Source organism: Triturus cristatus, chromosome 8 (assembly GCF_964204655.1).
Source record: "Triturus cristatus chromosome 8, aTriCri1.1, whole genome shotgun sequence".
Lineage (NCBI taxonomy): Eukaryota > Metazoa > Chordata > Amphibia > Caudata > Salamandridae > Triturus > Triturus cristatus.
Genome location: NC_140591.1, coordinates 1170333283 through 1170359588, shown reverse-complemented (window position 1 = coordinate 1170359588; position 26306 = coordinate 1170333283). Strand labels below are relative to the sequence as shown.

The following is a 26306-nucleotide window of genomic DNA, read 5'->3' as shown; positions in this document are numbered from 1 at the left end:
GATGTGTACTACAGTGCCTTTTTCCAGCAGTGCAGTGCCGTTTGCAATAGCGGAGGACCGTCCAATGGTATTTTCGCCCTTGGAAGTAGCATACTATGTAGTGTACCCCTTTCAAGATCCTGTGTAGTATAATTTATCTCTTGCAAGTTCCTGCCCGCTGCCCAGAAAGACAGCCATTGCAGCTGGGATGCATAATAATATGCTCGGAAATCAGGAACACCTAACCCTCCCCTGTTAGATTTTAACTGTAACTTCTTGAGACTTACCCTGCGCCTACCGCTGCCCCATATAAGCTCCACCAAGAGTATGTGGATCTAGTTTATTGATGCATGGCGAGCTCACAATATAGGGTACAAAGTGCCCAGAAGCTGGTCTGCAACGGAAGCCCCTTTCAATAACAAACATCATACACCCCACTACAGAACACTACAGCATCCTATGAACTGAGGATGTGATCTCACTTCATCAGTTTAGAGGGATGTATGACGTTACAACGCACACTTTTACAACGCATGCACTTACAACGCATTTTTTACAACGCATAATCCATTACAACGCATGACATTACAACGCATGACACTACAACGCATTTTTAAAAAATACCTTTACAACGCATTACCATTACAACGCATACTACCTTTACAACGCATACCATTACAACGCATAATATTAAATTACATTTAAGGTAAGTATTAGATAGTATAGGGGTAAAAATTACTATTCTAACTCCAGGGGGTGCAACAGTAGGGTAAGTGTTGGATAGTATAGGGGTAAAAATTACTATTCTAACTCCAGGGGGTGCATCAGTAGGGTAAGTGTTGGATAGTATAGGGGTAAAAATTACTATTCTAACTCCAGGGGGTGCATCAGTAGGGTAAGTGTTGGATAGTATAGGGGTAAAAATTACTATTCTAACTCCAGGGGGTGCATCAGTAGGGTAAGTGTTGGATAGTATAGGGGTAAAAATTACTATTCTAACTCCAGGGGGTGCATCAGTAGGGTAAGTGTTGGATAGTATAGGGGTAAAAATTACTATTCTAACTCCAGGGGGTGCATCAGTAGGGTAAGTGTTGGATAGTATAGGGGTAAAAATTACTATTCTAACTCCAGGGGGTGCATCAGTAGGGTAAGTGTTGGATAGTATAGGGGTAAAAATTACTATTCTAACTCCAGGGGGTGCATCAGTAGGGTAAGTGTTGGATAGTATAGGGGTAAAAATTACTATTCTAACTCCAGGGGGTGCATCAGTAGGGTAAGTGTTGGATAGTATAGGGGTACAAATTACTATTCTAACTCCAGGGGGTGCATCAGTAGGGTAAGTGTTGGATAGTATAGTGTAATATTATGCGTTGTAATGGTATGCGTTGTAATGGTAGTATGCGTTGTAATGGAATGCGTTGTAAAGGTAGTTTTTAAAAATGCGTTGTAGTGTCATGCGTTGTAATGTCATGCGTTGTAATGGATTATGCGTTGTAAAAAATGCGTTGTAATGGTAGTGCGTTGTAAAAGTTGCGTTGTAAAGGTTGTTCCCCGTTTAGAGCAAGAGAGACAAAGTAGAGTTGCCACATATCTCCTTTTCATGGAAGAGAATGATAATAATACAAACAACAACCTAAATAAGAAAACACAAAAACATGCTAATATATTATATCTAGTAAATGAGTATCAATAACATATAGAGTATTACCAGGACAGAATTTTCTGCAAAATATATATATTACAACTGATTGTACTACTGTTATACATATTTTGTAGAGAATTCTGCATGCTCAGTAGGGCCTAGGGAATTTGACCAAGGTGCTTGGAGGAGCTCAGTTTTAGGCCTACAGAAGCTTGTTGAGAGTGTGCTGAGGGGCGACGGACACACCGTACTGCTGATGTACTGAGAAATATCTAAGCTGCACACTGTTTAGACCAAGCTCCATCTCAGTCTTGTTGGGTTTGGTGTTCTGAGACTAAAACAACTGTGTAAATTAGTGACCAACCGCAAAAAACACGGGTTCCTGAAGCATGGACTGATAAAGCTGAAATGTGTTTTGAGAACAGACTTGGCAGGAAGCTCTGCACTACTGGCCCAGAGTTACTGTAACACGAACACATACGGAGCTCTAACAGTTTCACCATAAACATTATATCCACTACTACCATAAGTAATAAATGCACCATAATCTTGACACATTACAAATACATACTACAGTACCATCACGCTAGCTTGCCCCAAAATTCAGTAGCAGTGCAGGTTTACTAAAGTGTGCTGATGAAACAACATCAGACTAGTGCAAAACCTATGCACAGAAGGCTTGGGTCTGCTCACACAGTTGCAACAAATGTTGAGGCCCCCAAGCTGCACCTCCTCTCAAAAACAAGAGGTGCAACTCTAGGGTGGCCATGTGTGAATCTCTGCTAGCAAGGATTTTGTACCGTTGGTGTGCTTTGTGGAATTATCATCTTACTATGGTTTTCACCACCTACTAGGAGCCATCTTGTGGTAGTGGGGTTTAGAAATGCTACAAATCAACAGTCCACACATACACGGGTGAGCACCCAGTGATGCAACCCTACAGCAAGCTTTTTTTTGCTCTCACTCAGTCCTGAAATTTTGGATTCTTCCTTAATCTGAACCTCATCTACCTGACATTCATCCACATTGCCAATAGCACCAAAGAAGCCCAGACTAAGAGACGAGGCTCTCAGAAGAAATGCTGACACTTTCGGGGATGGGGGGCACTAAAAGTGACAATTGAGAACTGTGAGTTGCGTCACTTCAGTTCAATTCCTTCTTTTGTGGTCAACCTTAAGACTTTTCTTTATCAGATAGCTTGCCATGCCAGTAATCATGAAGCCAATACTTCTTATATGAATTGGGCCCCTAGCAAAATGTCAATGATACTAGTGTAATTTGTTAAATTTCTAACATTTTGCATGCGCTTTTATATAAAATTCTGTGAAATTCCATAAAAATCTGTCACATTATGCCACTTATTGGGGGTCACATAAGTAAAAAACCTATTGCAAAAGCACCAGAACAACATGAACAGACAGAATGTGAGCAGCATTTGCATTTTTTGCATTTTTTGGGAGAAAAGTGCGTCCTTGCATCCAAGATTGACACAAAGATGCATTATACACTAAAATACAGCACGAAAATGCCCGATTTGCGTTTTGCATAATTTCACACAATTCTTGGGAAATTGCATGTTATTGTTAAGCCTGTGCAGAATTTTGATTACGCCAAAGTAAGCAGAGTCATTTCACATTACTCGACTCGGAATTACTATTAATTATGTGATTACCCCTGCTCGCGTAATTCACAAAAACTAGAGCTATCTGATGGCATCAGAGCATCTAGTTGCCAGTGGCAGCTGGTAACATTTGAAAATGGTGTGCCGTAAACGTAAAAGTTGTGTAGGAGTTTAAAGTAGCAAGCGAGCATAGAGAATGATCCCTAGTGACAAAAGGTGGGTTTCGGGGGACCCTCCCCGAGAAAAGTATGAAAAAAAAGAGTACCAAATAGTGCATTTTGAAGCATTATTAATACAGAATTTTGTGACAAAGCAGAGTGATTTATATAGCAATTGTGGACATGTAGTTTTGACATATTTATAATAATCATTTTGTTGAAAATAGTTAATATTTAAAATGTTAAAATTCTGAAACTCTGAGACTATGAAATAAATAGTACTGAGGCCTGTGGAAGGAGAAATTGTCTTCAGTGTCTTAGTCACTCACATCTGTTATGTTCACTCTATGTTAGACATGTAGTCCCTTTTATTTTGTCCTTCTGCATATCTTACATCTTATCTTTTTCCACTTTAGCACCCTTTTTTCACTCTCTCCTTAATACACTTTCTCACATCTCCTTCACTTTAACTCAAGCACCCAGTCACACATAAACACTGCAGTTTATTTTACTGTAGCTCAATATTTTGACAACCTTCACAGACATTTGCCCTGAATCACAGCTGTAACTGCAATACATGACCATTGTTCTCTATGGTCTTCAGGGAGGGCAAGGATTGGATGATGTGTATTCTGAACACCCTTACCCACTGGCAGGCGCTGTAAGGCCTTCAGCTTCAGCTCCAGATCTCTTATTTCTGCTCCGTTATGAACACCTGGAGGCTATTTACTTAAAAGTATGTACTATAACATTGTGATATTGCAACGAACAAAACCTATACCATTCTCAATCGTGGGTGGCACCCTCGTAAACAATAGAGGCAACTCAGTTGAAAGTAGGCATTATACTATAGTAACATACATTCAACACATAAAAATAGAGAAACACAAGATCTTTTAAATATAAAACTCAAGGGAATGCAAGATAAATATTAAGTGAATGCTTAACTAAATAATGGGCACTAAAACTCTAAGGATAGGATTGACATCAGTTTTAGCATTGATTGTTCAGAAATTCTGCAGTGTTCTTGCCAGCCAAGCCTTTACTGACAAAAACAATGCACGATTTCTGAACATTGAATGTTTCAAATTTTAAGGTAAAGGACACGAATATGGGTCCTGAAGAGGACCCATTTAATTGATTTTGATTTTGATTTACTATAACTCAAAGACACGTACCTGGGCGAGGCTGAGGCCAGGGAAGTCTTGTCCTCCGTCCAGTCCTGTGCACTGCAGTCTTGGGCAGTCTAGTCCCAGCAGCAGTCGGTGGCGCAGTCAAACAGAGTTACTGTACACCAGTCCAGTTCAAGAGCCAAAAGCGCACTCTTGCTGAACTGCTTTACAGATACACAAGGCACAACGGAAGCATGCTCTGTGTGTCTGTTTACAGCATGTGACCTGAGTAACAACGTCAGATCACTCAGGGACTGGCATGCCCTATTGGAAATGCAGCCTTCTGTAACCCCTCCCTTTTTAAACTCCTCACTGGGTTGAGTGGTGTCAGTTATGCTTGCTGACCACACCGCCACTGTGATGACTTGGTAAAGGGTGGGGGTAGAGGCAGCTTTAACAATGATAGACAAGCAGCCCTGGGAGTACAGGGCTGACACTGTACACGCCCGGGGCTGCTTCAAAATCTGATGCCCCTTTGCGTCATCAATGGGTGGTCCAAGAGGACCCCGAGTATTGCAAGCAAGGGCTCGAACAATGTCAGTCCGCATAGCTTGCTTACAAGTCACAATGAGTCTCACATGCGCAAATAGGCATGTGTCTTCTGAAAACTGTGTGTCCGTCTCATGTGACGACATCTGTGATAGCGAGCGTCACATCAGGCAAACAAAGGCACTGTTTTATTAAAGAAATATATATATATATTACCTACTGGTGGTTGTCAGTAGGTAGTTATAGTTAGGACCATGTTTCCATAGGGAAAGCATTTATTGTTTTGCTAATAACTTTGGTGCAGCTTGATGAATGTTCACCAAATTTTCAAAACTTTTACTACAATCAATTCAGCTGCTGTGTTGCAAGTTTATACTTGATACATCAAGCGTGGGCCGAGAAAATAGGGGGTGGTCCCAAAATGCATTTTTCCGTAGAGTTTATGAACACAACTACAGTCCGAGCCACTGAATGGAATTACAACAAATTTGTCAGAAAGCTAGCTGATGCTCAGGAAAGTGTGCTTTTTTTATTTGGTGTAAATCCGTTCGGTAGTTTTAAAGATATTCAAGTTAAAAAAATATAGATATGTCGGGACGCGGATCTTTGCAGTGGACTCGCAGATCCACAGTCCCCGTGCTGACATTTGATTGGCTGCCAACACTTCAACCAGGAAGTGTTGGCAGCCATGTAAAAAATAAGCATTTTTTAAATTCAATTTTGCCACAAATTCGTGGGTGGACCAGCGGGTCAAAAATGAAAAAAAAAAAAGATGCGCAGTCTCCCACTTTTTTTTAGGAAGGCCCCAGATGGGCCAAAACTCGGGGGCATGTAAACAACAAAGGAGGGAGTGCATGGGGCTCCCATCCTAGGGTTGAATAAAACCCTGAGGACCACCACCTCCCCGGGGTAACACATAACTTATTTGGGGGGCTGATGGCTCCCTATGTGCCCGGGGACCGCCACACACATAATACAGGCAGTGGAGAAAAGAACGACCCAGAGCCAGGTGTGCTGCATTAACTATTCTTCATTCATGAGAAATCTTTGCGATGTATCTGATGTACCTGTTCTTCTACTCCTTGGGGAGATGGCCTCAACCCATGCATCCCTTTGCAATCCTGCATCGCTCTATTCGGTGCCACCCACATCCTGTCCAGGTCCAAAAAAGAAGAGATGTCCAATGTCCAGTGGTCAGGAAGGGTCCTGCCTGCAGTGTCCTTGTGCCAACTCTTACACACGACAGGCAGGAAGACATTTTATGCAGCATCACCAAAGCCTTGAGGAAAACTATCCATATTGCACAATTAACACTCCTTTGACAGTGTTAGATACCCTCGCTCTGACTTGCCCAATAATGAACACAGCATGTGGCTTACTCAAAGCCCCCAGTGAAGTGCTGAGATGTGGGTAGTGTTTGGAGAGGTGTTCATTGTAAGTTATAAGGCGGTGATGTGATTCAGCAACATTTTGTTGATGATAATAAAATATAGAATGAGACTACAATGTAATCTACTGCGAAAGTGTATGGGGGAATCTGTCTCTCACCTTCGTAATTAACAAACATTTGCAATGCAATAGGTCTCAAATTTACTAGAGTTTGAGTTGTTGGCATTGTAGATTACAATGCCTTTTATTAATGTGTTGATTTTTCAAACAAATAAATAAAAGGCATTGTCATTTACAATGCCAATAGCATAAACTCTCGCAAATGCGAGACCTATTGCATTGTAAATGCTTGTTATTTCTTAGTCCCCAAGAAGGGTGAAGGTTTCTCCCCATTATGTTGTTGGCCTCTTGATTTGGCAAGACAAGTTCAAGATGGTGTGCCTGAGCCAGGGTCCATTGACCCTCAGTATTGGGAATTGGCTAGTATTCCTTGTCCTTCTGGACACTTGCTTTATCTGCCAATCCTCCCTCTTTACAGACACTAGCTAAAGTTTACGGTAAGGTCCAAGCACTTCCAATTCACTTTTCTGTCATTTAGGGATGATGACTTCTCCATGAAATTTCACCAACGTGATGTCTATGGTGGAGACTTCATTGCAGAAGTCAGGAATCCATGTAGTCCCGGACTTGGATGACTGGTTAGTGAAGGAGTGGTGGTAGACACAATCCACATGAAGGACTTTCCTACTTCTCAGAGGATTGCAAATAATGTTTCTGGCTCAGACAGCGATTCCAATTCTGCAAATCCTGTGCCTGTTAAGACTGATGGCCTCAGGCATCCTGTTAGTACACACACCAGGCGAATAACGCCTCTTTAGCGGTGCCTAAGGAGGCAATAGCTCGAGGATCAAGGGGGCCCTCTTCTTGGAAGCAGATTTTCAAACCTGCCCCAATAGATCTGCATAGATAAAGGTGTTGTGCTTGTCTTCTAGTTGATCGTCCTTTCAGGCCTCTACTTTTGCAAGCTACTGTGGTGATGGACATCTCATTATTGAGTGCTGGGGCACTGATCGTGGTAAAATGATGGAACAAGGCAAGTTGTCTGCATCGGAGCTCCATCTACACTTAAATGTGTTTGAGCTGCAGGCAGTCCATCTTGCCTTGAAAGCTTTCACCCCTTCCATTAAAGTTCTTTCAGACAACCCAACAATCATCAATTATGATAACACACAGGGTGGTGTGAGGTCATGGACGTTGTGTTTGGAGGCAATTCAGCTTTGGAGATGGGCCCAAGAACAGGGCATTTTCCCCACTAATAGCACATCTTCTAGGCACACTCAATGTGAGCAGATTTTCCAAGTTCCCTTCTCCATGGAGGACCACTATTGGGAATTTCTCCTGGAGGTGACGGAAATAATTTTTTTCCCAATTGGAGTGTCCATGCATGGTTCTTTTGCCACAGGACAGAGCAAGAAGTTTCCTTGGTTTTGTGCCATACACTTCCATGTGAATTGTTCCCTGGGGAATGTCTTCAGGTTCGACATGTTGTGGTACCTATTGACACACTGCCATCAATTCTACTTCCATCCACAGTCCTCCAGAAGTTGTGGTGTATCGAGCACAGCTGATCTTGATTGCCGCTGACTGGACGAGGAAGATTCAACATGCTGATCTACTGGAGTTCAGCACTCTGACTCCTCTTTATCTTCTGTACAGGGTAGACCTGCTGCCACAGAAGGCTGGTCAGGTCCTTTATTCCAGCCACCAAATGCTCCACATGCTCCAGAGGCATGTGACCATTGAGCAGTGTCAACTTCAGTGCTTCTGCTGGCCACTTGAGAATGCAAATGTCATTTTGGCAGCAAGGAAATTCTCTGCTAAATTTATTTATGCGGGTCGCTGGAACAAGTTTTTCAGTGGTGCAGGTCAGAAGGTATTAAGCCTTTCCAGTCACTTCTTTCCGGTGTTCTACAGGGTGCTTCTCTCTTACCCTGCAAAGTCTAGCAGTGGCTACTGTAAAGAGTTATTTGTCTGCCCTATCCATTTTCATGTGTCTCTTTGACCAACCTTCTTTAAGTCTCTACCAGTGGTGCATTTTCTGAAAGGTGTGCTTTACTTGTTTCCCCCCACTCTGTTTATTATTTTTCATTATAATTTGAAACTTGTGGAAATGGTCCTTATAGCTTCATTCATTTGAGACGTTCATCTACTGACTTAGAATACTCTCTTAATAGCAATGAACACAATTCATGGTTTTGTATTTGGATAAACTGGTTCTAAGTCTTGTCCATCTTTTTGTAGAAAATGTGGTGCCTCCCTTTTACCTGGAGCAGTCCATTACACTTCCAACTTTGTATCCTCCTTCTCTCAACCAAAGAGAAATAGTGACTGCATAGATGGGACCCCAGACATGCTTTGTCTTAATACATCAACTTGACACAACAGAAGAGAGTGAAAATCACCTGTTTGTGGACTTCATCACAGCTAAGAAAGACAAAACGGTGACCAAGTGCACTAAATTGCATAGGGTTGCCCATTGTAATCAAATTTGTATGACTTGCCCAAAATATTCCTTCCAGATGTAATTTTCACCCACTCCAGCAGATTCATGGCTGCTTGTAGTGTTCTGACTAGAGGTGGTCCACTGGTTGGCATCTGACGGGCAATCATGTTTTGCCAGGATTTCCTTGGTTATGTAGCACAATTCATTCTCACTTCCCGGAGCGTATTGCTTTGAGAATCATTCATAAGGTGAAGAATCCAGGATAAGAAAATGCATCAGTAGAAAAAGTTAATTATCTTTGGTAATGTTATGTGGTATGTTAATTTATTTGTAAAGCGCAACGATTCCCGGGAGGTGACTCGGTGCTAGCTCGTAAAAGACCTACCTAACCATGTCAGCATCAAAGGGTGTACTTTACATAAAGTTAAAAAGCCTAATTTGTAGGGCTTCCCTAAATGCTAAGATATTTTTCATCATTTTTAAATGAATAGGCAGGGCATTCCAGGAGTGTGATGCACTGTAGATGAAGCTTCTACCTCCCTAAGAGGTGTGCTTATATTTAGGAATCAAACATTGTAAGCTGTGGAAGACCTCAGGGTTCTCAAGTTATTATTGGTGCATTTTATATCGTCCCACATAATCCCCACCACCCTCCCTTCTCCCCTGTGTGTTAGTGCCATGAATCATGAGATTGCAAGGTATGCAAAAATATCATACGCAGTTTTGACAGGTCATTGATGCTCTCTCAGTTCTTCTTCGCCCACCCCAATGGGGGGGGGGTGAAAAAAGTACCAGGAACTGATATTCTAATGCTTTTATACTCCAATATCCTCTCATCTCGAGCCAGTGGAGGTGCTACCTAGCAGCTCCGGAGAGCTTTTGCGGGGGGGCGGGGGCGGTCCAGATCCATTCTGGTGCTTGAGGGATATTCATAAGATGAACAGTCTGCAGGAAAATATAGTACTTAGCAAAAGTATAATTACCAAAGGTAAGTAACTTTCCATTACTTTGGGCAGTTCTGCTTCTCCTTGTACACTCACACACATCTGTGAGTCTCTAATAGCTAACAGACTGCTTCACTTTATTCTTGCCTAGTATTATTTCCAACAACTGTATCATGCTTTCAGGTTAAGTGGATCCCTAGAGCCTTGGTGTGGGTGTCTCTTGTTGCTTCTAGATTTGTTTGACAGCTTTTGATAAGGCAGCTATAGATGGAGTACCATATGTATCTGTTTAGATATTGGCAATTATGCACCCCAATATAATCTATCCTGAGATGAAGGCACACTGTCATAATTTTGTATTGTTCTTTAGGGCTGGAGTTAGGATATGCTGCATCTATCTGGTGTTTTCTGTGAGCCACCCAAAGTGTACTTTGCCCACTTAGCATGTCATTTTCACATAACATAGCATATGGTTTTTGGATAAATAGCGAATGGAGGTATGCCCTGAGCAAAGCGTGCAGAAGTCTGTGTTCCCATTGTCTGTACATAGGTGTGTCCCAACTGTATGTAAACAGCTATTAGTTATTATGTCATTGTTCAGGTGACCCATTTTTGTAGGCTCCACTATGGATATAAGGTGTAACCTTCTAATACCAGGTATGTCTGCCTCAGTAACACTCGAGAACACATTCTAACAGAATATATGACATGGAGTAAGTTGCCCAGTAACTACTGCAAGTGTTCCAGGTACATATACATTACCCACAGAAGCTGGTATTAACTGGAGTATATGTAGTAAAGTGTCCTGTATTGGCATGAACTGGGTTGAATATTACCCATGAACAGAAGGTTTTTGTGGTAAATTGCTCATGTGCTGTGCAGGTTGCATACCTTGTCTGGTGAGGGCAAAAATAATTGCTTGACACACATTCACACTGGTATCTTTCTTGCAGTCATTGTTTATACCAAGGTCATAACAGATGAGACTGGATTTCTTTTTTATTAGAGCATGTGTTTCTGTTTTAATGTGGTTTCTGACTGATCTCACAGCTGGGACCCCAAATTAGCAAAACTAGCCTAAGTATCTAATGTTGGGTGTCCCTGAGGCAAGCCAAATAGTTCTGTCCAGGTAGAGCTTTTTTGACCCCCAGACATGTGGAGATATCATGTGAGCCTGCCGAGAGGACAGACTGGGCTGTCACTGAACCACCTGATGTCTTTTTAGGTCTCGGCTGAGACAGCGCTTTAGCGCTGCTCTGGCGAGACTTATAGTAAGCGAGTTTTGGAAGTGCAAACAGTGGCTTTTCAGGCCTCCAAATACAGTGCATGTGCGCCAGGGCACGCGCACTATTTGGCAGCCTGAAAAGCACTTGCTTTGATGTCCTCAGAGAGCCGCGCGGCCACTGAGGACATCAAAGTGCACACCATTTGCCACCCCCTTCTTTTCCTTTGATCCCTATCTTTCCCTTTCTCAATCTCACCCTCTCCCTGCCTTTTACAACTGCGGCCCGCACCACTGTGCCCGCCCCCACTCCCCCCTCCCACTCCCTCCTCATCAGCTTCAGTGCGCTCTTGTTTGGGCTTACACTCTCCATGCCCTCTGGCTCCTTCGTGCTGCTTTACCCTTCCCTCTGCTTGTTACTCTGCCTGCTCTGTGTTGCGCTCCCCTCCAACTATGTTTGTCTTTGTTACTTTCAAAACGCATGCTAGGCTTGGCTTCGTGTTAAATTATTTAATTAGGTTTGTTGCATGGTTCAAGCACAGTCACAGGTCCTCTGTCGTAGGACTCAAATAAAAAAGGCTATTTTTTCAGAATGTGTCATTCTTTGTGTGTTTGTGATCGAAATAATAAAATTCACCTTCTTAAAAATACAAAATCCATACGTTCTTTATGTGTTGCAGAACAGCAGTTTAAATTCTGAATATACAGAATCCTTTTTGCTATATGAAATAAAAAAATACCGTGGGAACATATTTGTGTGGCTGATAATCACATTTCAGAAAACATTTAGTCAGGTTGAATCTGACCTTCCATCAGACTCAGCCTCGGGAATGAGGCTTCTCTCACGCAACATGGCGTTTGCTGTTCATAAACGATGCGAACGTTTCAGGCTCTGGCGAAAGCCCTGCAAGGGGGCAGATGGCGTATTTAGCATGAGACGGAGCTGCTTCCATAAATTATGATCCGTACACATGTCTGGCGATGGCTGAGGGCCTTTCGCGCGCATCCAGCCTTGAAGCCACTCGTTCGCTCGATTCCTGGGTGTGGATAACAGACAGCCTCGCCAGAAGCCCGTGGGATGCAGTTACTCGAGTCCGTGCTGGCAGCCGTGCTCGGAGCAGGACTAAACTCAATCTACAGCGCGTGGTCTGGAGGATTATAAAAACCTCTCCTCCTTCCTTGCAGAAGTGCCACTAAATGGTTACAGATTATGAGGCGCTAGATGGGAGGGAGGATGCTTACTGGAGTACCCTTAGTTCCTTTCACTTCTTGTGAAAACCGAAATCTTCAGGCCAAATACATGTTAACAAAGTTGTAATTGGTCTGCTGCTCCCAGAGGCTTGTGACAAGGAAATTGTACCTACGTGCAGAAAACGACACATGCTGCCAGCCTGCTTAAGCCTAACATGGTTTTCAGAGAGAATGTTTGCATTCCAGCTGCAAAATGTTCACGTACATTGACACGACAAGAACTTTGATAAATCAGTCTTTTGTGTTCTGGCCTAAAATCACTCACCAACCTCATGTTTTTTTTAAAAACAAAATAATTCTTGCATATATGCTTACAGTGGATTTAGGTCAGCTTTTGCACAATTTGCTTCAGGTCTGTACATCATACAAATTGGAGCACAGGCAGTGTCGGTTTGGGATCACAATTAGGCCCGGGCACTCCCAAAAGAGCGGCCCAATCCCATATCGTCCCTTTAATGGGCCACTATGTTATTAGTCTCATTAGGCTCATTGTTGAAGAAATGTTTGTTAATTTAAGCATTTTAAAGCTTATAGAGCCATAATATTGGTGAAAAGTAAAAGCTGAAGGGTGAAAACAATGTCCCAAGGGACACAACACCTGATCTGGCTTGGGTTACCACCTGGCCGTCTTCTTACCAGCTTGACCGGTATTTTAATGTCCTGGCTGGTACAAAGATTAGCATTGAAGCTGACATAATGTTTATATTTATCAAGTATATTTTTTTATATTTTTGTTCACTTAAAAAAACCTTGTTTTTCTTTTTAAAGGTTTCCCTTCCATTGTGACTAAGTCAAGTATGGAGGTATAATTGCACTTTCAGACGCTTTCCTACTTTTCTATTTTGTGCTTGTAGGACTAAGGTATACTATACTGTCCCACTTACACCAGAGCCCTTAGAAATGCAAGGAAGCCCCTTAAAGGTATAGTCTTTTTTATGAAAAAAAGACTCTAGATATTCACATAATTTTCATGAACCATCCGCCTGACACTCCCTGGGTTAACACCTACTGGACATGCTTTATGATTATTGAATTTTTATAATCATGTGGTAAATTCTGCAGTCATAAGTCATAGCTCTACCCCTACATTTTTTTATTTGTGCATGCCGATGTTGGAATAGCATACACAGATGTCATTTTTCTCAAACAAAGTTGAAACTTGCCAGAGAAACAGTTTTGTGAATTTGGCTTTGAATGTGTTGCGAGCCATTCCATGTGCTCCTGAAGCATGCTGTATAGTATTAAGTTGTGATTGCATTTATATAGCACTTTCAACCCCTAATGTGACTATTTATGTAGTGCAAACTACAAGCAACTATGATGTAGCATTTTAGAAAATGTACTTTTGTTTCCTGAAAATATACCCCAAGTACAGTTTATCTGAGTAGGAACCACAGATACAAAAGGTAGAAATCGCTTACAACAAACATACAGAACACTGTCTGTATGTAATACTAGGATCCAAAACACACAACCAAGAGTAGAGACCGGGGGTCATGAAGGCTTTTCACGGTGCTATATCTTTCACTGCTGTCAGCTCATTTTTAGGTCCCACAAACAGACAGCTTTCAGCTGTTTGTCTGCATAACCCCTTTTGTGGACCATGGCAAAAACCTTACAGTGGGCTTAGAGTTTGCCCATTGCTTACCATTGGTTGGCTTTGCTGTCACTCTCATTTGCTTACTTCTCTTTAGATGACCTACTGTCCTGATCTTCTATTTGTCCCTCCCCTGGAAATTAGCCTCTTTACCATCCTTTTGATTGGAATAGTTGAACCATTCCACTGTTCACATTAGGGGAGCTGCATTTTTATTGAGAACTCTCTGAGTGCATGTCGTTTCTTGCTCTCTCCCTCATGTTTTGTTGTCACTCAAACACCTGCCCCACCTGATGTGCTACCTAATCACCCCTCCTCTCTCCTCCACGTCCATTGCTTCCCAATACCTCATGCCCTTGTCATACTTTCTTAAGTCTCCGTTTCATTAAAAGCCATCCCTGGAACGACGTGAAAATATATTTGCTATTAGCCATTTTCAAGTCTTCTCTACATTCCGGAAACAATACAATCTCCTAACTATTTTAGCACTTTTCACACCAGAGTTAAATTTAAAAACATTATTGTACAGTTTTATTCCATTTTTGTGATACAGCTTCAAAATGATTTCTTAAAATATAGAGCTATAACAATTTTTTATATACCCACCTAATGTTAAGAGGTTGCCCCCTACGGTTGTATGACATACCCCGCATGCATTTCCCTCGCATGACTTTACACCGCAGTCAGTACCCATAAAAGTGTGAGCAGTTGGCATTGCTAATAATAATGCAACACTAGCTATTGGCATTTTAAATGATAATGGCATTTATTTATGTGTTTGTTTTATAAAATAGATAAAAAAGGCATTGTCATGAACAATGCCAATAGCTTAAACTTTTGTAAATGCGAGACCTATTGCATTGCAAATGCTTGTTTATAGTAGTGTAGACTGCATAGACCCTACCAGAAACCATAGCATGGTTATTTTATATTGAATCGTCCAGATGTAATGAAAATACCATAAGTCTGCAATCTTTCATAGCATACAGAACATTTTCAGTAAAACCCATATTATGTTACTCTACCAAGGTCACTAACCCAAAATGAAATATCAAAGCCTGCGTAAGACCCGTTATGGGAAAGGTGGGTTTTGTTAGTTAATGCGCTGGGGAGTGGGTTTAGCTAAGATTATGTCAGACTGTGTCATGTGTGGCCATGCGAGAATGAGTTCTAGATTTGCCAAACATCTTTGTAGCAGAACTTTGGAAGTAGTAATTAATACTTCCACCGACTGCAAAAATATGAATGAAATACTGCTTGGTGGAAAAGACATTATGAATTTACAGAATTGCAGCTAACCTGTGATTTTTCGTTCAGAAGGCCCCAATAACATTATGCAAATTGCCTGCATTTCACAGAGTGGCAACATTTATTTAGGATATCGACTGATGTCTGTTGTATTTGTGCACCCCCCTTCAGTATTGATACTCGACCACACTTCTAGTGTACTGTGCTTTATGATTGGCAGGCCCAGGAAGAAGTGGCCCGCCTTCGGCGCGAGATCATTAAAAGCCCCAAGGCGCCCAAGGCCAGCCTGACGGCTCAGAACATCCTGCGGCGCGTGGAGGCGGAAAGAAACGGCGCCATTTCAGATCTGAGAAGGATGACCACGGAAAGAGACAGTCTGCGAGAGAGGCTCAAGGTTCGGGGAGGCAGTCTATTTTTTAAAAACAAAATACATGACTAATGCTGTCGTTTTGACTCCTGGAAAGGTGAACCATGTATGTATGTTTTTTGTCAGATATCCCAGGAGACAGCGATCAATGAGAGAGCTCATCTGGAGCAGCAGCTAGAGGAGTACAGAGCATCGCTTCGAGCGGTAAGGGGGGATTGTGAACTGAAAGGAAACTTTGGTTTGATTCGTTTGAAATATTTGATCAAAATACCTTTTAAACAGACACTTTTTTCGCTTGTTTTGAAAGGTCGGCTAGTGCCTCAAAGAAAGTCACGTGTGACAGTGGAAATTATTTCTTTATTCTTGCTTCTCTGAAGAAAATAACTCATACTGTGGAAATGAAATTGAGGCTGCATATTATGTTGCTCCTACCTGCATGTTTTGTTTTTCATTATCCAGTGCAGCACCTCTTTACATCCCAGCTCCCTTTCATCTCCTGAAAGTTTCCAGGTCCCTAGCCATCTCATTGGCTAACCCCCCCCCCCCCCCCCCACTGTCATAATCCTTTCAACTCCTACCCCTGCCATAAGGATCCTTTTATGCTGATCGTGGCCTGTAAATACCTATTTGAAATAGTGCTATCCTTTTGTTTCCTGTCCAGCTGCCTCAGTCCTCTTCAGTTACAGTACCCACTCAGCGTCAGCCAGGGCCGGCTTTAGGGGGTGCGACCTGTGCGTCCTCACGGGGCGCTGTCCTGAAGGGGCGCACTGATCTGGGGGTGGGGCGCTCTGTTTTGTAATAACGTACGATTTAAAAGCACCTGCTGGAAGAGTTCCCAGCAATTTAAACGTCATGATAACTCTTGTGGTTACTGTTCCTGCTAGAGAGAGAGATCGAGTTTTGTCTAGTGGCAGTTTTGACTCGTCATGAAGTAGCGCAAAGAACAGATCTGTATTTTATGTGGATAGCTGAGTAGACTGGTAAAGCCTGCCTTTATCAGCGCGTAAAAACAATTGAAATATATTTGAGAGAGGGTCTATGGAAAGGCGTTAAAACAATTGAAATATATTTGAGAGAGGGGCTATGGAGAGATGAAGGGCACTTTTGCCGGATGGTAATGAGGGAATCCGAGGAGGAGGTCATATTGTGGGGGCGGGGGCCGTCAGCTGCTATCTGCAGCTTAATCTGTTTCTCTTTTTTTTCTTTACATTGTGCCTGCTGCGGCCGAGCCAACATGTTTTTCCCAATCAAAGAAATCTCCTGTGTTTGCCCTGATTTTCCCTCCCTAGTCACACACCACAAGATTTTAAGGGATTGTCTCTTAGGAGCCTGGTGTTAAGTTGTGGATGTGGCTGGCCTAGGCGTAAGGGCTAAGGTGGGTAGCTGGTTACAGATCACCTGCTCTGAAAGCCTGGTCGATTGAAGTTTGAAATAGGTTAACTTAACGAGAGGTGATATAATTTCCCTCCTGCTTTAATGTGCAGATTGGCTGGTAGTCATGTGGAGAATGAAAAGGGGACAGCAAGGCACCATAACATCCATGCTTCAGCTTCATGACTTTTATTTGTCTGTGACAAATACACAATATTTAAGCTCTGCATAGGGCATTCCACAATTAGCCATTTGTAAGTGCAATTAATGTGCATCATAATTATCTTAATATAATAATTTGCTATATTTCAGTACATGCATATTTCAACAGCCACTCATCAATACAAAAAAATCGTTATTGGAATGCCATCAATTATTCATTTCATTAGTTGACCACTATAATATCGTGATCACCCCAGACATTTCACCTTTTGCTGAACCCTATTTTTGCTGGTTTCACAAACCCTGTGCACTTTACCCCTGCTAAACAGTAGGAACGTTCCTGTGCTCCCCCTTTAAACCTGGTTAAAGTGCCTTATTACTAACTGGAACTTTTAACTTGCCTATAAATCCCTAGTAAATGGTGTAGAAATTAACCCAGGGCCTGGAAGTTTAAATTCCCCTTGTGGGACTGCAACACCTATTGTGCCATCGACTAAAGCTGCAGTGCAAACACGGCTTCAGGCCTACCCTGTGTAGCCTAACTGCTGCCGTGTAACCCTATGATGCGACCTGTAAAAAGAACCCTTTTTTGGCAAGTACTTCCTCAAGGTGACCAAGTACTTTACTACATCACCTGACTGAGTTAATACCCATCCCCAAACTCTAAATCAGAACCTAAATCAGAAGGTCAGCTCTTTGACCTCGACGAATCTGGTTGGTGTAGCCGACACACGCTCCATCGTGGTCGCCCCGAAGTTTAGCCTGTCTGTTCTGTGCCGTAGCAGTCAGGGGTTGAGCTCAGATTAATTTAGTGACTTGGAGTCTTCGCCCTGACGCGACCTCAAATAATAATCCAATGTCTTACTGTAAGTATAACAGTTTTAAATGAAAAAGCAGTGCCATCAGAACATGATTATCAGTATAAACATGTTTGGAACACCAAAACCAAGTTTGCTCAGAGTTCAGTAGCATCATTAAAGCTTTATGCCTATAAGCATGTGAATGTTATGTCTGTCTTGGGCCCTAATAAGATTGGGGCTAACAAGTGTAGAGGTGAATAGGCAATGCAGTGGCCCTCGGTCTGCATTTATAGAGCTGACAGCTTACAGGCAGAACATGAAAAGGGCCAGGCAATCCTTCTGAGATCTAGTGTGATCTTTCCAAGAGCCTTTGTGAGTTGTCGGTGTCTATTTCACGGTAAGGTTGATGCAGTAGCCAAGGTCCAGGGTGACCATAAATTAATTAAGATACAATTAAAGTAATCAAGACTGGCAGATAAGAGCTTCGCTCTTATAGGTCCACTATGAATGGATTGGGAGTGCAATTTGCTTAGCATTCTGGAAGATGTTGGTCGTGTACAGTCTCCATATATTTCCATTTCTGATGATGGACAAAGAATGGGTACTGAGGTGAGCACAGGTTTTGGCAAGTGCTGAAGAAGATTTGAAGGTCTTTCCTTCGGTTGGTAAGCAGGAAGATGTGGTCCAGTAACTATGCCTCATGGTCAATGGATGGATCGCTGACAGTGAGGTCATTTACAGGCTAGTAATCCTGGAGACTAAGGAGTGGCCAGGGGACCAAAGTGGCTTAATCCTTTTGATGTCCATGTTTGGGTATGTATACTGTAGATGATGTTATTCAGAACTTGGAGAGCCGCAAGCCTTGTGGTATCACCGTAGGAATTAAATGGGTCTGGATCTACTTGCGAGCATTGAGGAGAAATGTTAGCACTGGCTTTGTTTGGCAAGGAGCAAAAAACAGTGTTCATAAGGAACTCATTTATAAAGAATGATACAAACTCTGCAAGACAGTGTAACTTGCTTGAATTAATCAGAAACAAAAGATAATTATACGTTAAGACCTTCATTGAATTCAGTCAGTCAAATTGTCATAGGCAACGATTTCAGAGAGCCCACACGACAATGTCTCAAAAGCCATACTCATTTCAGCCGAAATGAGTATACTTTATTTTACAGTTATAAGAAGCATACAACTTTCCAAAGGAGTATTTTGAATATTTACGCTAGTAAGCAGTTTATCCGTGTCTTAGTGAACCCCAGTGAAGTGACCATAACCTAACAGTGCTGTACAAATACGTGAAAGAAGGGGTAATGGGTATTGGTAGTAGGAGAAGGGGAGCTCTTCACAATTATGGTATAGTAATTGTATATGTAATTTTTCTTTGGCTCTCCCTTTTTATTAGTCGACGACGTTTCGACCCTCCCACGGTACGGGGTCTTTTCAGGACAGGAATTCTGGGGACAAGACGTAGCACTGATCCAGCGGGTTACTAACTTCAGGTGCTCAATTACCATATACTCACCTGGGCCCTTAAACACACACACATTCACATAGGCTAGTAGATACCGCTGGGGTCAATTTATTGTACTAATACCTGCAAGATGAATGTATCTAACCATTTTTTACTAAACCTTTCTGATCCAATGTACTTTCCTCTGGCCAATGGACCTTTTATTTAACTGTATAGGTAAAATGTTACATAGAATAAACCTTCTTTAAATAACCACAGACTCAGGAGAGTTTTAAATGTTTATCTAGTAAATTCATGTGAGCCAAGAACCAAAATACAGTTAGAACACCATCTTCTCCAAGGTGAGGAAGGGAATACAATTTAATTAGAATTATTGTTAATCAAAGTTATTACGATGACAGAACCTGAATAGGGAGAAAACAGAGAGAGCAGTACAATGACATACTACACAGAGTTATAGTTACCTAGAATGACGTGAAAACTAACCCCTTGGCCAAGGAATTGGAATGGGTCCCCTGGGACAGATCAGGTGACAAAGGCTCAGGACAGGATTCAGGGACAGGATAGATGACCTCTTCTAGATATGACGCCTGCGTCGCACCCCTCTCTGACACTATCTTCCTCCTCGATTCTTCCGTGATGTTCTTCTATTATGTGCCTCCTCGATTCTTCCGCGATGTTCTTCTAATCAATTGGCTCAATAGTTCTAAGTCTGGAAATGGATCTTCTTCAGTATTCTTTTTAATTCTTTGACAGCATCTCGGTCTCTCAGAATTCTCTATCTCGCTGTGTGAGTCTGACTAACTAAACTACCTCAATTATACCTTTCTAATGGCATGTACCACCCCTAAATGTTTCAAATTTATGAAACTTCTAACTCTGATTGGACAGGAAAAGGGGAGATGATCATCACACCATACTAAATTTAACATTTTTCTTTTAGCTCATTGTTCTGTGTTCCCGCCCCTTAATTTACTTTCCCATGCTTTATTTCCCACCCGAGTTCACATTTTTATCGATCAAAGTTATACAGTTTAATAACTTCTTCATTCATCAGTCTGGAAGATGATTCTGTTCCCCGGACAAATAGAGGTTGTGGCCTTGGATGGGTTTCAAAATCATTTGTCATAGTCCCTGGCGGGTTACAAGTACGCATGTGCAGAGGACACATGGGGTATGGACATCTGTCATCCTTTGAGGCCCAAAATACTAACTAATAAAGAAGTCAGAAAGAGACATATTCAATTCAAAATAGAATGATTTCACTGTATACCACCTATCTCTACTCTAACCCCCTTTACTTATATAAATCTTTCGCATTAGCATTTTATTAAAATTGCAGGGTTTAGTTTCAGCATAAGCATGCGCATTAACATGTGAGTTCCCAGCGGCCATTTTGAAAGCGATTGCGCAGCTGCAAAGATTTCTCTCCAAAGTATAGGTACGTCATAACTACGTAGATGTAGTTGACGCATGTGCAGTAAAGATTCCAGCGTTAGCAGCCATTTTTAGTCACTCTCGGGTTACCTGTTAGTACGACACATAGGCAAGCTTGACTTGAGCTTAAATGTATGAATTTTTGACGTATTATTAGTATTTACAAACACAATTATTACGGTATTACGAGTTATCTGAGAAGATTGCATTCGAGCACGTCTCTTTTATACGAGTCCTTGCTCCATCAGCACAGGGGTTGTGCCGATTGTGGATATCTTCTGGGGCGAAATCAAGTAATGGAGGTAATGTAAGCGGTCCAATGGTGACAAATGTGCTGGTCTGGGTAGAGATTTCAATAGTTTCTTCAAGAATCCAGACCTCCATTTGTGACGGTGAGAACACAGTAATTGAATTACTGACGCCGAGTTGTTTACCTGATTATCACAAAGCGCTGTGCTGTTTAGAACTCAGGAAATTAATTACTCACCACAGAGACTAGATGAGATTCTTGAAGAAACTATTGAAATCAGTACCCAGACCGGCACATTTGTCACCATTGGACCGCTTACATTACCTCCTGGACCCTCCCTTCCGGACCACCTGAAATTACCAGATTTTGCCCCAGAAAATATCCACAATCTGCACAACCCTTGTACTACGTCTTGTCTCCAGAATTCCTGTCCTGAAGAGACCCCGTACGGCGAGAGGGTCGAAACGTCGTTATTCACTGTTATTCACTGGGGTTCACTAAGTCACGGATAAACTGATTACTAGCGTAAATATTTAAAATACTCCTATGGAAAGTTGTATACTTCTTATAACTGTAAAATAAAGTATATTCATTTCGGCTGAAGTGAGTACGGCTTTTGAGACATCATTTTCTATGACAATTTGACTGATTGAATTCAATTAAGGTCTTAACGTATAATTATTTTAGTTTTTTTGACTTATTGAAGCAAATTACACTGTCTTGCAGAGTTTGTATAATTTTTTATAAATGAGTTCCTTGTGAACCTGTTTTTTTGCTGATTAGCAACACCCAGTTCGGAAGGACATACGGGTCGCTCTTGATTTTTGTAAATATTGTTTGGCAAGGAGAGCAGCCCTTGTGAGGATGTAGGACACGAGGTACACAGTAGTGTTTGACATGACAGGTAGCAGATGCTCATTATCCTTAAATATTGCTATGTTTCCAAAGATGTAGCATGGCCCTGGAATGTCCTAAAGTAGTATCCAAGGAAGATTTTTTCAGTCCATGTTACCTATTGCAGAAGAACCCCAATTCAGTCCCCTTCCCCCACACCTCTTCAGGGACTGGGTTGTGTGCACCCAACGACAAAGAGGCATGTACTTGACATTCACTTCCATCAAAATAGTCAAAGCTTTCCTGCCATGCGTAAACTTAAGGGTGATTACCAACAAGGAAACTGACGGGTACAGGGAATAAGAGCAGAACTGATATTGTTTCACTCTAACAATTTTCATTTTCTTTTATTTTTTTTAAACATGGATCATATTCATTTATTGTAGAACAGAATGAAGGTATCACAGTTGAGTGTTATTTAAAGATGGAATCTATGCTTTTATTATATTTTTGAACTTAATGTTAAAAAAATCATAAATTCTGTTGCAAACTACAATTAAAATCGTTATGGCTTCCAGACATTTTGCTTGACTTGGTTTCATAAAGAGCGCTTTTGTAGTTGAAGTGTCAATGACCCTGAAATGTACTGGTTTTTTACTCAGCAACATATTTGTTTTATTTTTTATAGAGTGAAAAGGAACATTGTGAAGACAAATCCAAGCTTACGCTGATGAGGGAGGCCATAGCTTCGACAGACAGTGACATGAAACTTCTCACAAGAAAGGTTATGGATACAGAAAATGAACTTGGACGGCAGAAGTTAGCCTCTGAAGCTCTCAGGTATGGTAAGACTAAGAAATGGGTCAATCATGTTGTTTACACTATAGTTAACAGACATAGCCACATTTGTCTCCGTGCAGATATATAACTAGTTTCAAATTGTTAGTTTCAATATTATTACAAATGACAGTTAGATGGTTGCTGCACAACCCATCCAGGTGAAAAATCTTGATTCTATCTCAGTAACCAAGAGGTTAAATCTGGTGTGAGAGAGTGAGCAAATGTATGATTCATTCATTGAGTGATTGTGTGTGTGTGAGCAAGTGTAGGATCGAGTGATTGAATAAGGGGTGCTTACGGGTACCAGTGGTGTCACAGAAGTGCCTTCAGGGTGCTTTAAGTCTAGATCAAATTCTCCCAGCCCATACATTATTGCAGATAAAAACTTTGCTCTAATCAACATCTAAAGTCAATTGAGGCTACATATCGTCCATATTATATTCTGTTTGATGCAATTGCACTGCTTCAACGAATCAATTTGCGGGTACCAACTACATTTTTAGCCTTCAGTGTCCTATCCCTTCACATTTACAGAGGGTTTTTAAAATTTTCAGTTTTATATTTAGCTTCTTTATTTATATACTCTTTAGTATTCCGTTATTAGTATTTAATTTCCCAAAGAGTCGTAGACCCCCTGAGTAGGGGGTCGCAAATCCTCAGGGGTTCTCAGGACCACAGGTTAGGAACCACTGATCTAAGGCATTAAGTTTTCACTGAAGGCCGAGGTACATGCAGTCCAATTACCCTTTCTCATCAGCATATAGGATTACCCCAATATATTGACTTAGCACTTTTGATGAAAAAGATCTTGCCCTGGCCAAAGTGGAAGTAAGAATTTCTATATAACGGCCTAATAGCTGGGTGATTAGAAGCACCCCTCTTTCAGTACTCTGTTTGCACTTATAGTCTCAGAGATGTTGCTTACAGAGCCCAGTTTAACTCCTATCCATGTACATATAAAACTGAGCTATAGTACCCAAATTTTGTTAAACATATTTTATTGATTTTTCAAAATAGCACATTGATACTCTCAGAATCTGCATTGCAGATAACGCTTTCCAGTGTTACCACAGAAAGAATTCTTTCTTTCCCTCGCTGATACATGTCTACCGGCAATGGTCACAGTTTTGGTAATATCCATAGAGGATCAGAGGAACAGATAAACATTATTCACAATGCAAACAAATTATCTATATGTGTCCAGTTCTGTTCGGTGGGAATCGGATACTATCTGTGGGCTTCCCGACAAAAAATGGTTTGAAACAGGGGTGTTTACTTGCGCCGTTGTTATTCTCTCTGTATATATTCGGTATGCCTAGTTTTCTGTAGAAAGGATTGGGCTTCCCTCCAAGTACCGGAGGTCACCCGGTAGCAGATGATATTGTAATCCTTGATTTAACCCCCCAAAGGTTTAAATATCCATTTAAGGATGTTACAGCTGTATGTGGGTTTGCATTACTTGAAAAGTAACTCTTCGAAAAGTAAAGTCTTAAGCTTCCAGGGTACAACAGCATGTAATCATTCTAACTATTCATAGCACTTTGGTTCGTAAAAAATGGAAACGGTGAGAAATAATAAATGTTTAGCGAAAATCATGTGCAGCACTTCAAATGAATCCAAACACATCTCATATAGTGTTAGTAAGGCACAATCACAGGCTAAGTGGTTGGGTGCATTTTATAATGCTGTGGGTAGGAGACATTTTCCCCCTCTTTTATCTATGTACCAAGACAAAATCCCACCACCTTACTATATGTGGTGGAGTTAATTGATGTTGCAAAATTGGGTTTCTTAGATAAGACTGAAGGGCAAATATTAGGGAGATTATCAACATGTAACACTCTAGCGGTTATTGCAGCTTTAAGACTGAAATTTGGGATTAAAAGCTCATTTGCACAAGACTTGGAGTGGTGCAATGAGCTCATTGTTTTTTTGAGAAGTGATTGTAACTCCCTAAGGCATTTTAGAGGTAAGGAGATTTTTTAATTGAAAAAAGAAAATTCTGTGTTTTTAGGAATTTCAATTAAGCACTAGACCAACTAGATTTGGACCAAAGTTTGGTATCTTCCCTATTGCTATCCCAACTGAAAGCCCTTCTCAAACGGTCTTCATTCAAACTAAGCCTTCGTCTGGATATTGATTCCAGTAGTAAGATCGGGAGTTCCGAAGTAGTAATGAACTCTATTGTTTGGAGAAAAAAACAGCCATACTTTACATGGAACATGGCCCATGGGGTCAGATGTTTCTCGACAATAAAACGAATAAATGTCATACCTTTAAATGTATTAACATCCAAATGTATGGTTCACCAAATGCATGCAATCCCTGTCAAAATTGAGTTCAGGACCTGAAACATATAATATTTGTCTGTCCTGCTTTGTTGTGATATCGTCGCAAGATGTCGGGACCCATCTTCTTGAAATTTATTGTTCGAACGATGGCGGAAGCTTTGCATTTATTGTTTAGCCTTCCAAATTAACGTTTTGTATTCATTTTATAACTTTAAAATGTTTTTTAAACTTGTATTGAATGTTTTAGTATAAATTTTGTTCTTTGATTTTGGATCTGAATGTATTGAAGGGGGTTATCAGCTTAATTGATTTTATTATATATATATATATATATATATATATATATATATATATATATATATATATATATATTATGTGGTCTACTTTCTTCTTTTGTATTCTCTGGTTTTATTTGGAGTTCCGAATAATCTAGAACTATATCTAAATGTGATCTATTTGTCACCATTACAATAAAATTGATCAACAAAATTATAATTTATTAGGAAAAGAAAAATTAAAACTATAAACAATTAAATGCTACTGGAGGGGCGTGGCCAAGATGGTGACCAGACTTGCCATCTTGGCCACTTCCCAGGCTTGAGCTTGAAACCAGCTGTGACACCGAGTCAGAACGGAGCCCGAGCGGCACAAGGCAACAGAACAACAGTTCAGGCGAGCTCTTGAAGCAACGCCTCCCCAAGAGTGGCTGCAGCCCGACTGCAGGTGGTGAGGGGCCCGGAGTTCAGGGTAGCTCCAAGGTGGAGACCGACTGATGTTCAGTGCGTAAGTGCCGCCGCAACATGGCGTACAGCAGAGCGAGAGACGAAGGGTGTGGGCCGAGAGGGTCATAGGCCCTACGAAGAGGCGACCACTGGCGCTCGGAAGCCACATAGATGGTGCGGCCAAAGTGGGCGCGGCTGTCACGTTCCTGGCCCTCGGAGGGCAGAGACTGCAGACTGTATTGAATGAGGTGAGGGGTAAAACACCGTAACCTGTGCCCCGCTCCCAGGACATGCAGAACCCCAGCAGTCCCGGGTCTCTTGCCCTCCCCACACATACACAGTGCATAAAGATTGGATACACATAAAGGTATGTGAAATCACAGCACCCTGCACATAGAGACAAAAACAGAGAACGGCCCACTAGCTGCACCCTTCTCCATAGTGAAATCGCCAACAATGAATGCTTGCAACAAGAAACCCTACTACCTCCAATAAATAACATGCCCAACAGCACATTCCCCCAGCAACTGGGGGCTTTATGAGAT

The 26306-nt window shown here is 41.5% G+C and overlaps 1 protein-coding gene across 5 annotated transcripts in view; it reads left to right on the top strand.

The window, feature by feature from the left end:
* The window catches only part of TSGA10 (testis specific 10), a 505694-nt gene that overhangs the window by 152116 nt on the left and 327272 nt on the right, over positions 1-26306 (top strand). For all 5 annotated transcript variants that reach the window (XM_085622835.1, XM_085622834.1, XM_085622832.1 and 2 more), the window contains 3 exons: positions 15436-15609; positions 15709-15786; positions 22597-22748. In XM_085622835.1, coding sequence (XP_085478961.1) covers positions 15436-15609; positions 15709-15786; positions 22597-22748 — 404 coding nt within the window. The remainder of the gene's footprint in view (positions 1-15435; positions 15610-15708; positions 15787-22596; positions 22749-26306) is intronic.